The sequence below is a fragment of the Mauremys mutica genome, chromosome 9, assembly GCF_020497125.1.
Source record: "Mauremys mutica isolate MM-2020 ecotype Southern chromosome 9, ASM2049712v1, whole genome shotgun sequence".
Taxonomy (NCBI): Eukaryota; Metazoa; Chordata; order Testudines; family Geoemydidae; genus Mauremys; species Mauremys mutica.
The window spans coordinates 207162-221254 of record NC_059080.1 but is presented as its reverse complement, the minus strand read 5'-3'; the positions used below and the strand labels follow the sequence as shown (position 1 = coordinate 221254).

General features: G+C 39.3%; 1 protein-coding gene across 2 annotated transcripts in view; it reads left to right on the top strand.

The window, feature by feature from the left end:
* Positions 1 to 14093, top strand: part of OGT (O-linked N-acetylglucosamine (GlcNAc) transferase) — an 83210-nt gene that overhangs the window by 3899 nt on the left and 65218 nt on the right. Inside the window, exons 2-6 of one of the 2 annotated variants that reach the window (XM_045031174.1) lie at positions 1283 to 1463; positions 2898 to 3141; positions 6894 to 6962; positions 10022 to 10138; positions 12085 to 12164. In XM_045031174.1, the coding sequence (XP_044887109.1) occupies positions 1283 to 1463; positions 2898 to 3141; positions 6894 to 6962; positions 10022 to 10138; positions 12085 to 12164 (691 nt within the window). The remainder of the gene's footprint in view (positions 1 to 1282; positions 1464 to 2897; positions 3142 to 6893; positions 6963 to 10021; positions 10139 to 12084; positions 12165 to 14093) is intronic. The other variant, XM_045031175.1, reaches the window with a different exon arrangement.

Genomic DNA, 14093 nt, shown 5'->3' with positions numbered 1-14093 from the left:
GCACCCACAATAATTGGAAAAATGGAAGTCTTTCGTTGCTTTTTCCTTTACAGTAATCTTCAGTGTTACAAATAACAGTAGGTGGTACAAAATGTTCAGACAGAACTTGGTGCAGGGCAACTTTCCTGTTCTCTGGGACAGATGAATTTTTCGATCCCTGCTTAGTAGTAGCCTGATTGTTCATTTTCCATGCCAGGTAGCTGTGATTTGTAGTTGCGAAGTAAGATTGCATGATCTTTGTCTCAGAAAGGTGCTATTTTATTTAAATCTTTAAAATATGCATATATACAACAAAAATATTTGTTTTATCAAACACGTAAAACTCCTCTTCCTAATCTAACTAGACATTCAAAATTAATAACTCCATCTGCTTAACAACCTTGTCCCCCAAACAGCCTGTCCTTCCTAATGACCCATTCCTTGAAAGGCTAGGAGAATATAGTCTTTAATTACAGCATGCTCTGTCAGCCAAGCCACCCTCTGGATGGTTTTTTATTTTTGTTCAGCATAGATGAGAGAGGCAGTGTGTGAGGGCAAGGGAAATACTATTTGAGACTTGGTGGCACCATATGAAAACTTTGAAACAAGTTCTAATGGAAAACAAGTCTGCATATGTAGTAAAAGTCTTTCTGTTCCCTTTCTTTTATTCCTTGATTTTTTTTTGCATGAAACCTATATCTTTATTTTTAAGAATGCTACTGTTCTTGCTGTTTCCCACACAATACTTACTAGAGAAACTGATTATAATATTATGAGCAGGTTCTAGCTTCAGGAGGGGGGAATAAGCAAACATTCAACCTGTTTTCATGCTGAGGTATTTGGTATTAAGGATAGGAAATACAATATTGCAGCAGAAGTCTCTTCAAATAGAATTTCAGTGTGACGTCTCTAATTCAGTTTTAAAAACTCAGTGGTTGTATGTTATATTATTTAGTTTGATAGTTTTGTATGTCATGAAAAGAGAAGCAGGGAGTAATGACTGATTATTTTCAGAAATTCCCCAATTTTTAATATATTGATTTTAAATTCTTATTGAATATATTTCCCAACTCTGATTGAAGAAAGAAGACCATTGTAAAGTAGGATTAATTTATATGCTTAGAGATGTCATAAAAGTATGTTGAAATGAGGATTTAGGAGTTTAAAATGCTATACTCTCTAGTGCTTTACGTAGTTTCAAGCATTTTCATCCTTTAATTTTACACACCATATTTTTACAACTTTTTTGTTTCCATTTTCTAACTTTTTGTTTTCCCCCCTAAATGTTTTGGTGATTCTCCAGAACCAACGAAACGTATGCTTTCCTTCCAAGGGTTAGCGGAGTTGGCTCATCGTGAATATCAGGCAGGAGACTTTGAAGCAGCAGAGAGACACTGCATGCAGCTTTGGAGACAAGAGCCTGATAACACTGGCGTTCTTTTATTACTATCATCCATTCACTTCCAGTGTCGCAGACTGGACAGGTAGGAGATTTGGAATGTCCATTTATACTCTTTGTATTGTTAACACTTCTAGTCTGAAAAAAGAATCTATTAATGCTGTCTGCAGCTTTGAGAAACTTTGTTATAATTCTAGTTAATTTTGTTATCAAAACTGATATTTGAGTCGCTATTTGACTGACAACAGGGAAGATCAGGGCACTAACCATAGATTATTTTTCCGTTTTTGGCTTTGGTTATGGTGAATAGCATCCCAGACAACTCCAAGGTAGTGTCTGATCTGTCTTCTAGGCCTTTTTTACCACTTTCTGTAGAGGTTGTGTCCAAGGTTGGTAAATTATGCTCTGTGAAACCATACTCTACCAGTTTGGGAATGGGAGTCTCTGAAATGGCAATCTTCATGCAAAACACATGAAAGTGTGTTAGCTTTTATTAAGCCTCCTCAGAGCTTTGGGCTTTGTGCTCAAAGTAACTGAATTGAAGAATAGAGAGAGGCGCGCATTCCTTTAAATAGCTTAAGTTGGTTAAACATGTGACAGGGATAACTTCTTTTAATGCCATAAATGGACAAATCAGCATCAACTGTATGTACCAGGTGCACTCAAAGGCACTTATATGTTATTTCTTCTGGTGCTACTTGGATACTAGCTGCTAGCCTGCAACACATGTTGTTTACCTCTGAAATATGTTCCTCTCTTTGGAATCTTTGTGAAATTTTCTCAGCCTCAAAGTTGACTCATTGGTATATTTTTACCTTCATTAATCTTTCTGCTATACCTCAGATGTTTAAAAGCTTGCTAACTGTTCTAGTTATTGGAGGTGTAACTAATTAAATGGTGTGTTTAGAATTATTGCTACAAGCATCTCCTCACCATAGTGCCTTGGTATCATGTGGTTTAGATCAAGTGTAATATTTCCCAAGTTTAGAGAACAAAAAGTTTTTATAACACCCCTCCCTGTTATACTGTCTATTGAAAAGAGTCAGAAAAAACATTTGTAGGTTGATTGGAAGGAGTGCCAAAGCCTGCAACTGCTGAAAAGTGTGAATAGAAGTCTTGCAGTGTTTTTGATCCATCAGTGTGAGCTTAGGCTAGAAGATTTGCAAAATTCAACTTACCTCTGACAAGTAATCTGTCTTGAATAAGCATGTAAAATATTGTGAAGTTGGAATAGTAGATTTTGTGCCTGGGCAGATAAAACTTGCTGGATGGTTTTGCAAGGATGGCTAGTTGTTTATATATTTGACTGATTTGACTGCAGGGCTTTGGAGCTGTGCTCCGCTCCAGCTCCAGGCAAAAACCTGCCGCTCCACTGCTCTGGAGCTGCTCCGCGCTCCAGCTCTGGGCTCCGCTCCAAAGCCCTGGATTTGAGATTGTACCAGTAATTCTGGCCGTAGGCTTGCCTGTAAACCCCACCATTGGCAAAGTTGTTTGTGTTAACCTGTCTGATTTTCTCCAGGTCTGCTCACTTCAGCACTTTGGCTATTAAACAGAATCCATTGTTGGCCGAAGCCTACTCGAATCTAGGGAATGTGTACAAGGAACGTGGGCAGCTGCAAGAAGCTATTGAGCATTATAGGCACGCGCTACGCCTCAAACCAGATTTCATTGATGGATATATTAATCTGGCTGCTGCACTGGTAGCTGCAGGTGATATGGAAGGGGCAGTACAAGCCTATGTTTCTGCTCTTCAGTACAATCCTGTAAGTAACACTTTGTTCATAGAGCTCTATGCTATACCCCACCATCAAGCACACTGCTGCTTCAGTACAGATAGAGAAGTCTTTGGTTACGTGATGGTTTGAAGAGTTAAGGCTGGTAGTGAAACCCTAACCATAGACTTTAGTGCAGGGGTTCTCAAACTTCATTGCACCAATTACTACATGACCTCAGGCTGGATGGCCAAAGCCCAGGCCCCGCCACCCTGGGCCAAAGCCCTTGGGCTTCAGCCCTGGGTGGTGGGGGTTGGGCGTCAGCTTCAGTCCTGGGCTCCAGCAGGTCTAACGCCAATCTGGCGACCATTTAAAATGGGGTCACGACCCACAGTTTGAGAACCGCTGAAAATGTTCCTAGTGATCAGATTTTTTACAATTAACGTTCTTTTTACAATTTTTAAAAGGCATGACATTGTTTGTGGGGGAATTTTTTTTTTTCTGGGAATGTTCTGTGACTGCTTGTTATATACTTAACTGTATAATTGAGTTGTTAGAGGAAATTTCCCAAGCAATGACTCTGAAAAAGATTTGGGAGTTGTGGTGAATAGTCAGCTGAATATGAGCTCCCAGGGCAATGCTGTTGCCACAAGGGTTAATTCAGTTCTTAGCTGCATAAACAGGAGAATCTCGAGTAGGAGTAGAGAGGTTATTTTACTTCTGTAATTGACATTAGTGAGACTGTTGCCAGAATACCTGATTCCGGTGTCCAAAATTCAAGGATGTTGATAAATAGAAGAGGGTTCAGAGAAGAGTCGGGAGAATGAATAAAGGATTAGAAAACATGCCTTATAGTGGTAGACTCAGGGAACTCAACCTGTTTAGCTTAACAAAGAGAAGATTAAGGGGTGGCTTGATTAGGGCTTGTGTACACATAAAACGGTGCATTGGCACAGCTGTAGTGCTTTAATGTTTTCCTATCAGCGTCGTTAATCCACTTCCCCAAGAGGTGGTAGCTATGTCAATGGGAGATGCTCTTCTGCCAACATAGCACTGTCTACTCCGGTGGGTAGGTCACTATAACTACATTGCTTGGGGCATGATTTTTTTTCTACACCCCTGAGGGATGTAGTTATATTGACATAGGTTGGTAGCGTAGACTGAGCCTTAGTCTATAAGTACCTACATGGGGACCTGATACTTGATGATAGGTTCTTCAGTCTAGCAGAAAAAGGTATAACGTGATCCGGTGGCTGGAAGCTGAAGAAATTCAGACTGGGAATAAGGCATACTTTTTTAATAGCGAGGGTAATTAACCATTGAAACAGTTTACTAAGGATTATGGTAGATTCCCAATTGCTGGCAATCTTTAAATCAAGATTGATGTTCTAAAAGATATGCTAATTTGGGGAAATTCTGTGCCCTGTGTTATACAGTAGGTCAGACTAGATCAGTGTTCCGTTATGGCTTTGGAACCCATGAATGATTTTAGATTTTTCTAATAGGTGATTTGCTGTTGATGCCTTTGACTTACGTGGGGAAATTCTGTGAGAAGGAAGAGTAGGGAAAAATTGATCTCTGAGAACTAGGGAATGCTGTTCTGTCATTAATGTCTTTTGAAGTTTTTTAATCATATGGCAAAATCTAAACCTGAAAGTTGTTAAATACTAGTTAATCCATAGTATGGATTAACAAGATGCAAAAAAGATTAATATTAAACATTTCAGTGTTTCCCTTGGATGGGATCATCTGCTTTAGTGACTTTGTCATATACCTAATTCCAAGATGTTAAACTGTTCAGTATCTTTTTAGTCTTCACTAAAGCCTTGCAACCTGATTTGAACCTGACAGAATCAGAATACAGTTTTGGGGTTTGTGTCAAGTCAGAATATAACCTGACCCATTTGGGTCAGATAGGCTCTGTCACCACCTACCCATGCGGTCAGTGTGGCAGTGGCTGCAGGCCCCTCTCCTGGTGGCCACTACAATCTCTCTGTGGAGTATGACTGATGTAGACTTCTCACTCCTCATCATGCACAATACAATGAGGCCATGGTAGCCAGAAGGAGCAGGGCATGCCGCAGCTGTCATGTTAACTCCATGGGCAAGGGGAGCTGGAAACCCCCACCAGGCCAAACCCCAAGGATGAGGAGGCCATGCTGACACGAGTTCAGGGGGAAGGGTCGTGTTTGGGTCAGTTCTGTAAATGCCTCAGCACACTCAAGTGGGATTTGCATTGGGTTGTGCTTGCTTCAGGTTTATTTCAGGATTTAAAATTAGGCCTGAGCTGACCTCTGGTCTGCATTGTGCTCTCCAAATACTTCACACAGCCCTGCTGACTGCAGTGGGACAATTGGCTACTGGATCAGGGTTGTCAGTTTCCCCAGGGAAAAACTAATTTAGCACAGGGCGCTGGTAAATACTGATTTAAACCAGGAATCTGTGAGAAATAATTGTTAGTATCCAGAAGTTCAGCAAGCATAGAACAAATCATTTAAAACTTTAGATACATCCCTTCAGAACTGAGGAGTAGGTTCAGAGTTGGTCTTCTGCTATAGTTTCATGCATGGCCAATAGGAACTGGACTGGTAGTCTGCAACTGTGCATGCTTCTGATTGCTTAATGCTTCAGGCCAACAACTCTGCATTGTCGTTTTCACATAATCAAATGTTTTTAACTTTTGTTTATATAATATTGAAAACTGAAATGGGTCATGACATATATAAATTCCCTGAGAGAGTACTGAAGCAAAATGTATGCAGATATTCTGATCAGTATTATAAATACATATATTAGTATTATACGCACTCAGTTTTACTTTTTGTACATCCGTAAATTAATCCGCATATACTATCTTGTGTAACCACAGTTTAAATATGTAACTAAAACTATGTGTAATGTACATCACATTACACATAAACAAAATTGTTTTTAAAATAGTCCAAGTGTAAGGCATTTTCTAACTGGCTTTTTCCTGGGGTGGTTAAAGACCATGATTTTATTTGATAAAAATAACCTCTGGTAAAAAATTTAGGTTTAGCTTTCCTCAGGAATACTGTACTATTGTTTCCTTGTGTTCTGCTTAATGTAAAACAGGTTTAAAATGTGTATCTTTCTGGGGAGTGGACGCTGGAGGTACCTTCCTCTACTGGTCCTCCCATTTGCTGCCAAAATAATACTTCAGTTCTGAGTCCTGGCTCTGGTTACAGTGAAAGTAAGAAAATGATAAAATAGGGACAGCAAAGCAGGGGAAATGGGACAAACTACCAAATGAAGAAAAGTGGAAAAGAAACGCTGCCTTAGAGGCAGGGTTACTTTCTGTCTAGGTACTTAAGGTCCCATCACAATAGAATCTGAACAAAGCACAGATAATTATGAAGGTACGATTAGGGTGATGGGTTTGAGACCTAAGGTAGATTTTTATGATACAGTTCTCCCAAAATTATTTTCACTACTGCTCAAAAGAATTGAGGCCCTCATACAAAAACGAGACCTAAAAACTTATTTTCTTTGTTTGCTGTTGGTGTTTTTCCATTACTGGAATTGGATTGAGTGCTTCTCTTTGTAGGAGTCACCATATTACTGTTTAACAGTTTGATTATGCACGACATCAAAGATTTTAGGTCTAGAGAAGTCATTAGGCCTCATCTACTTGGTTACGAAGGGTCTTGAATGGTACAATAGAAAACAATGAGCTCTAGGGGATTAGAGAAGTCTAAGCAAAGTTCACTTTCATAAGACCTCTCTGAAGAAGTCTCTTCGCTCCCAAGTGCAGCTGCTGACAACATGACTTTGATTTTCAGGACTTGTACTGTGTTCGTAGTGACCTGGGGAACCTGCTCAAAGCCCTGGGTCGCTTGGAAGAAGCCAAGGTAGGTGTTCAGTAGAATACATTTAAACATCAATGTTTTGAAAACTTGAACTTTCCACCAAGTCTTCAAATCTGCGTTGATCTGCAAACAATCTGAGAAACTGCTGAAAACTGAAGGCACTGAATTGTCCCAGCGTAGTTGCAGGGCAAGATATGGCACGTCCATGTTAAAAGTTGGTTTAAAACAAGAAACGGAACATTACTGAGTCTTTCTGCTGAACTAGACTATCTGATATCATTCTGAAGTCTTGGGCAGGGCCTTCACCATGATCTTATCTGGAAATAAATAACATTCCTTCAAATCTGAGGCTTGCCTGCTGGTGCCAAGCAGAGAGCCTGTGATTTAGCTCGAGATTCCTGTACAATGCAGGTGCTATTGAAAATGCTGCTCTTCTAAAGTCCTTTGCGGCTTGTAAGTGGAGAAGAACCTTATCCAAATGTTACTCTGTAATATTGGCTTTTAAAGATTTTATTCTTTAACCTTTCCCCTCACCTTTATAGTGGAAGAAAGGCTAATAAACTATCATAGATGCAGTACATCATCCCCTAAACTTGTGCTTCCATGTCTTCCCCCCAAAATAAAGTATCAGAAGGACAAAGCTGGTTTGTTTGGGAAATGAACTGATTGAAAGAAAACTTGCTAAAGTGGAAAGGTGGCTTCTAGCAGTCTGTGTTTCCCAAACTGAGAATTCGAATACCAACATGGGTTTTAAAGCTCTTGACATATTTAAAACTTTGATTTCAAAACAAAATGGTCTTGTTACAAGCCACCTTACGCGTCCGCGCTGCAGGGGTGAGGAGTGTGGAGAAACCAGAGTGACTTTGGACTCCACGTCTGTCACTCCAAGCCCCACGCGCATGCTAACAAGTGGAGTGTATGAACAGTGTAGCTGTCTATTTGGCTGCAGCACCATTTGGGGAGGGATATTGCTTTCAGAACTATCTATTTACAGGGTAGGGGGAGTGCTACTTTAAAGTGCATTGTTCATATTTTTTTCTGACAACTCGGATGCATACTTGTCTAGACCAGCATAATTCACAGTTGGTCAGATCTGAGCTGAACAGATTCTGAAATAGTAGTTCATGAATTATAAATGTCTTTGAGACACTTGGTTCTCAGCCCACCAAGTGGACAGCTAACATGCATTGCACTTCACTGCAGCTTTAGTGTGACTGGTATAGGCCAAGACACTGCGCCTGCCTTAGGTTGCTGACCTCTTTGTTTCAGAGCTCTGGAGACACCTAGTTTGAAAGTTATTCTGTTTTTTTCTGAGAACTCATTGAGCAAGAAAAATATCTTGAGTAAATTGCAATGTATTTCTTTGGTTATCAGTGCATTTGAAAGATCAAGCCAGCAAATTCCTTACAGTTTGAACCAAAACTTAATTTCTTGGTAGACATTTCAGAGCCTTTCTTCCAAAAAAAAAAAAAAAAAAAAGTCCCTGCTGTATGCAATAGCCCTGATTAACCCTCTCCCTTCTGCATGACTCCTATGTTACAGATTGTTCTCATTCCCATGTTAGACATATCCAGAGAATTTCAATTGCTTTGTTGAACTTTTACTAATGATCTTGTTTTATTTTCTCTCTTGTTTTTGGTTTTTCACCACTGATATTGTATTTAGAAGGTTTCAGGTGGGTGAAACCTCCTATTCCATGCGTAAGGTGCCTCGCTGAAGGGAGCTCGAGGCCTGGATCTAGGGCAGACACACACCTCCTCCTCCTCTTCCAGCAAGGAACGCACCGAAAAGTCACATGATGAGAAATATGGTAACGGGTTTGTAACTGCCACAGCAAAACCATTTGCCTCCATGCCTGAATCTTCTGTCTTGTGGCTTCAGAAACAGCTTAAAATACTTTATTTACAAGCAAGTAATGTAAGAGAATGTTTTATACTACTAGCCACAATTCTTTCAAAGAAATAAAGTAAAAGTAAATTAAGATATTTAAAAAGAAATAATAATTGGAAATAGTTTATAGTAAAAGCTTCTAACTCTTCTGTTGTTCATTTTTTTTCCTTTTTTTCTTCTTTGTTTGGATTGCAGCGTTCTGCTCTTCTGATGATGCGCTGTGATCCTGCAGTAGCGCAAAGGCTGCGCAGCGGTAACGCGCATTGCGTGCGAGTAAGCCCTTGTGAACGGTTGACTAGATGATTAATCTCTGATTGGGCGGCTGTCTGAGCTCCATGCCATACCCTTTTAGATAAAATCGGGTCACCGTTCATTTAGTCCAGTTGTCAAATTTAACATGGAAGTTTCTACATGGGTCTGTCTGGTAGATTAATGATTCTGGTTGGCCGTTCACTCTATCTTGGGGCAGTCTACATAGCACAGCAATTTGCAGCGATAGCGTGGCGGCGTGCTGTTAGGATGCGCCAGCGACTTCTTGCGCTTGCATTACAGGGACCTAAACCTTCATGCAATTCTGTTATTTGAGGTTTTGAGGCTGAGATGACTCAGTGAAAATATATTCAAGAGGGAGGAGTTGTTAGTAAAAATAGCAGAATAAAATACAACTTGCATACAACTTCTGACTCAAGGGAAAGGACAGGTAAACCTTCAAAATGTTAATGCCACTTTCAGTAGTTTGCTTTTAGATTTTTTTTAAAACATTTTATGTCCACATCTTCAGAGTACTTTTAAAATCATATACATTTTTCCTGACTTAAGGCCTTTGTGTCAAGGGAAACCAGTTGCTTTATGGAGTAAATTCTTGATGACTCCTAGATTTGGCAGACAAGTCAGAACTAGAAATGATTTGGAAGAAAAATCCTCAGTTCTGTACTAACACTGTTAAGTCCTCAGGTGAATTGGTCTCTGAAGGCATATTACCTAAAGATCAGCATAACTGAAAAATGGTGGGCTTGCACTTAGGTTTTGGTTTGCGCTGGCGCAGGATCAGCCAGCTGTTTACAGTGCATTAGTTTTGGCGCAAGCTAGCCTATACTGCAGGATCACTTTTGGCTGGTTAGAGAAGGAATACTGACGATTATTTTTTTTTCTCATTTTTCTTTTTACAAATATTCCCCTTCCTCTCTATCTTTCTTCTTAACTGTTTCAAGGCCTGTTACTTGAAAGCAATTGAGACTCAACCAAACTTTGCAGTAGCATGGAGTAATCTTGGCTGTGTTTTCAATGCTCAAGGAGAAATTTGGCTTGCCATTCATCACTTCGAAAAGGTAACTGTTTATGCCTGTCATGTTCTTCAGTTAATTCTAGTGAGCAAAGAATTGTGTAGATACAAATAAGCACTTTTTTCTAACTGGGAGAAGTATTCAGGTCTGCCTATATTCTACCCAATGTGGTATATTGTTAATTATTGGTATAACTTAACGCATGAAATACCTATTCACGTGTAACGCTGCCCAGTTGACACTGGAGTAGTGTTTTAGAATTGCTGTAATAAGGAATTTTCATAGGTATCAAAGGTGGGAAAATTCTGCTCTGACACAGTATAGGGTAAGTGGCTTTAATAGCCTTTTTCCATCTCTAACGCCTCTGAGAACGGCTTTATTACAAGCATTTCTAAAATGTCATCCTGGTGGTATCTGAGCACTCTTAAATAAAGTTGGATAGTACAATTTCCTGTTCAAGTAGTTTTCTTCAGTTTGCTGTTTCCAAGTATTTCCATTGAGCAGCTTAGGACAATTACTTTAAACAGATGTACTAATTGCATTTTCCCACGATGTTAAATATTGTTTCCTGTCCGTGTTTCTACCTATAGATTCTTGTGTGTGTGTGTGTATGTGTGTGTGTGTGTGTATATATATATATATATATATATATATATATATATGTGTGTGTATATATATATAGTGTGTGCAACACCTCCCAGTTAACGTAATCTGATAATGTGCTGTTTCTCTTCAGATTCCTTAATGGTCTAAATCCAATCCTATTTTATCCTACATGAAAAATTTTTTTGGCCTCTGTGACATAAATCAAGAATCACAAACAGCAATTATGATCATTCAGCTATTTTTAGTCAATGTGGTAGTTTTCATATGAGTGACCTTTTAAGTTTAATCATCTGCATTCTTTATTTTGTATCTTCTGTAACTTATTAGCATACTTTCAGTTCCTAGTAACATAATGTACCGGATACGAAGTTGCTAGAATAGCCTTCCTAAGACCAATACAATATTTACTCTTTTTTACTCTGGTACCGACTCTGTCTCTATAGCATCTAAAAAAATTGTAGTTGGCTTAGTATTTTGCCACAGGTGAGGGATATGGATTGCATTTCTTAACCCTGTAAGTACAGGAGGGTTGTTTCTTAAAACAGGTAGAGAAATCATAGAATTGCATTAGTGGCGGTAAAGTAGAGTAAACCCAACTTCAAACAAATCTTTAGGGCACAACTGTGGGGTTGAGGAAAACAGTTCCTTATAGAAAGGGATTCACACCAAAATGTGTATGAGTGATTCACCCAAACTTGTTTCTAGGATTTCCATTAAATCTCACTGGTTGTAAATCCATAAACACTGTTGTCTGTTGCTCCCGCGTGCAGAATAGCTGTGCTTCAGCATCACTGTGATGAAGTGATCCCATACAATCTTGCAGATATCAAGAATACTACATGATGAAATATGTTAGTTTATTTTATAAGATAAAACAACCACAATTGGCATCTGTTGGAATCCATTTTGACAGGCAAGGGATTGTATGAACATGAAGACAATTAGGTCGGGGTTGATACAGGAGTGGATGGGTGAGATTCTGTGGCCTGCGTTGTGCAGGAGTTCAGACTAGACAATCATAATGGTCCCTTCTGACCTTAAAGTCTATAATTCTATATGTTGGTAGGCCAGTTTAGGGAAGCTCGTACTGTTGTGTGTTCTGTGGATAAAAATAGGACTTCAGTCCTCACTGTTGTCAATCCAGCATCTTTCACAATGCTAAATTCACTCCAGAAAGCAAGCAGAAGTATGTTGTGTATATTAGCGTTTTATGCTTACCTTTAATCTTCCTTACTAATTAGTTTGTTTATAGAATCCTTTAAATAACTGTTTACAAATTGGGTTATATCCATTAAATAAATATTAACTTTGGGTTTCTTAGGGTACTGTTTAAGGTATGTGGTAATATTCAAAGCTTGTAACTTACCTTTTTTTAATATATTCAGGCTGTCACACTTGACCCAAACTTCTTGGATGCTTACATCAATCTGGGGAATGTTCTGAAGGAGGCAAGGATATTTGACAGGTAAGCATATAACATCCCTTCTGCAGCCAATCAGATGCTTAACCAAACATGGACTTCTAATTTAGAAAGCTTTTCTTTCTTCAAGCATTGCCTGTAAAGATTGCAATTCAAGGAGAAACATGCTCTTAATATGCAAGCTTGGAGCTTCCTGGAGAGCAGAAATTTAGCCTTGTCAGTCACTACCCCGTCGGTATCCCTCTTGTGAGATCTTAGGCTTTCACCTCATTGAGACTTTTCTGCTCCATTGTAGATGACTTGAGTTCATAGAATCATAGATGTGTAGGGCTGGAAAGGACCTCAAGAGGTCATAAAGTCCAGACCCTTGTGCTGAGGCAGAACCAAGTAAATCTAGAGTCTAGACCAATGGTTCCCAAACTGGGGTTCGTGAAATGCTACAGGGGTTCTCGGGGAAAAATTTCCCTAATGGCGGACAGAGCTGTCCCTAGGGACCCTGGGCAGCATGGGGCCAGCAGCCTGGAGCCGCTGGACTTCCAGGAGCTAAGCAGATCAAAGCAAGCATATCTATTACACTGGAGTGATTTAAAATCATGACTCCTTATAAGAAATGGAAAGGGAGGTGGATATATTTTGCTGTTTTTAAAATTAAATAGCTAGTATTATTTTTAAAATTATGAAGAACAAGTTTAAGCTTTGTTGTAATATGTGTTGTTTGCCTGGACTGCTCAAGACCTGAATGCTTGTGTAGGAGGAACTCTTTGAGTTGGCTTCTTAAATACCTTCATGCTCTTACACATCTGATACTCCTTGATGAAACATAGGAGCCTTGTCTTATAACAAGCTTATTCAAGCTATGAAAGTGAGACCTTGGAAGAAGATTGACATTTTCATAATGTAATAAATACTGTAATGATGCACACTATTTATTATTATTAAATAAGCATATCATAAAAACAAATTTTGTATTTCCAAGATCACTGCTTTTATCATTTATATTCAGGTAAAGGAGAAAATCCCTGGAAATATTAATTTTTAGGAGGGGGTTCGTGAGACTTGACATTTTAGTGAAAGGGGTTCACAGGTGGTTAAAGTTTGGGAACCACTGGTCTAGACCATCCCTGACAGGTGTTTGTCCAATCTTCAGTGATGGGTATTCCACAGCCTCCCTTGGAAGCCTGTTCGAGAACTTAACTTACCCGTATGGTTAAACCTTTTCCTAATATCCAACCTAAATCTCCCTTGCTGAAAATTATGCCCTTTACTATTTGTCCTGCCTTCAGTAGATATGGAGAACAACAATTGTCCTCTTTCTAACAATGCTTAACATTATCAAGTCCCCACTCAGTCTCCTTTTCTCAAAACTAAGCATGCCCAAATTTTACTTCAGCCTTTCCTCATAGTCATAGGTCATGTTTTCTAAACTTGATCACTTCCTGTTGCTCTCTTATGAACTCTCCATTTTGTCCACATCGTTCCTAAAGTGTGGTGCCCAGAATTGTCCCACTACTCCAGCTGAGGCCTCACCAGTGCCGAATAGGATGGGAGAGTTACCTCCTGTGTCTTATATACAATAGTCTTGTTAATATGCCCCTGAATATTAGCCTTTTTCATAACTGCATCACATGGTAGACTCATTCAGTTTCTAATGCACTATAATTCCCAGATTCTTTTCAGTGCTACTGCCACCTAGCTAGTTATTCTTCACTTTGTAATTGTGCATTTGTTTTCCTTGCTAAGGGTAGTCCTTTGCACCTCACTGAAGTTCCCCTTATTGATTTCAGACAAGTTCTCTAATTTGTCAGTTGGTTTGAATCTAATCCTGCCCTCCAAAATGCTTGCAACCCCTTCAAACTTGGTGTCATCTGCACATTTTATAAGCATACTCTCCACTTCTTAACCAAGTAATTAATGAAAAATATTGAGTAAGATAGGACTGACCCCTACAGAACCCCACTATATACACCGTCCTAG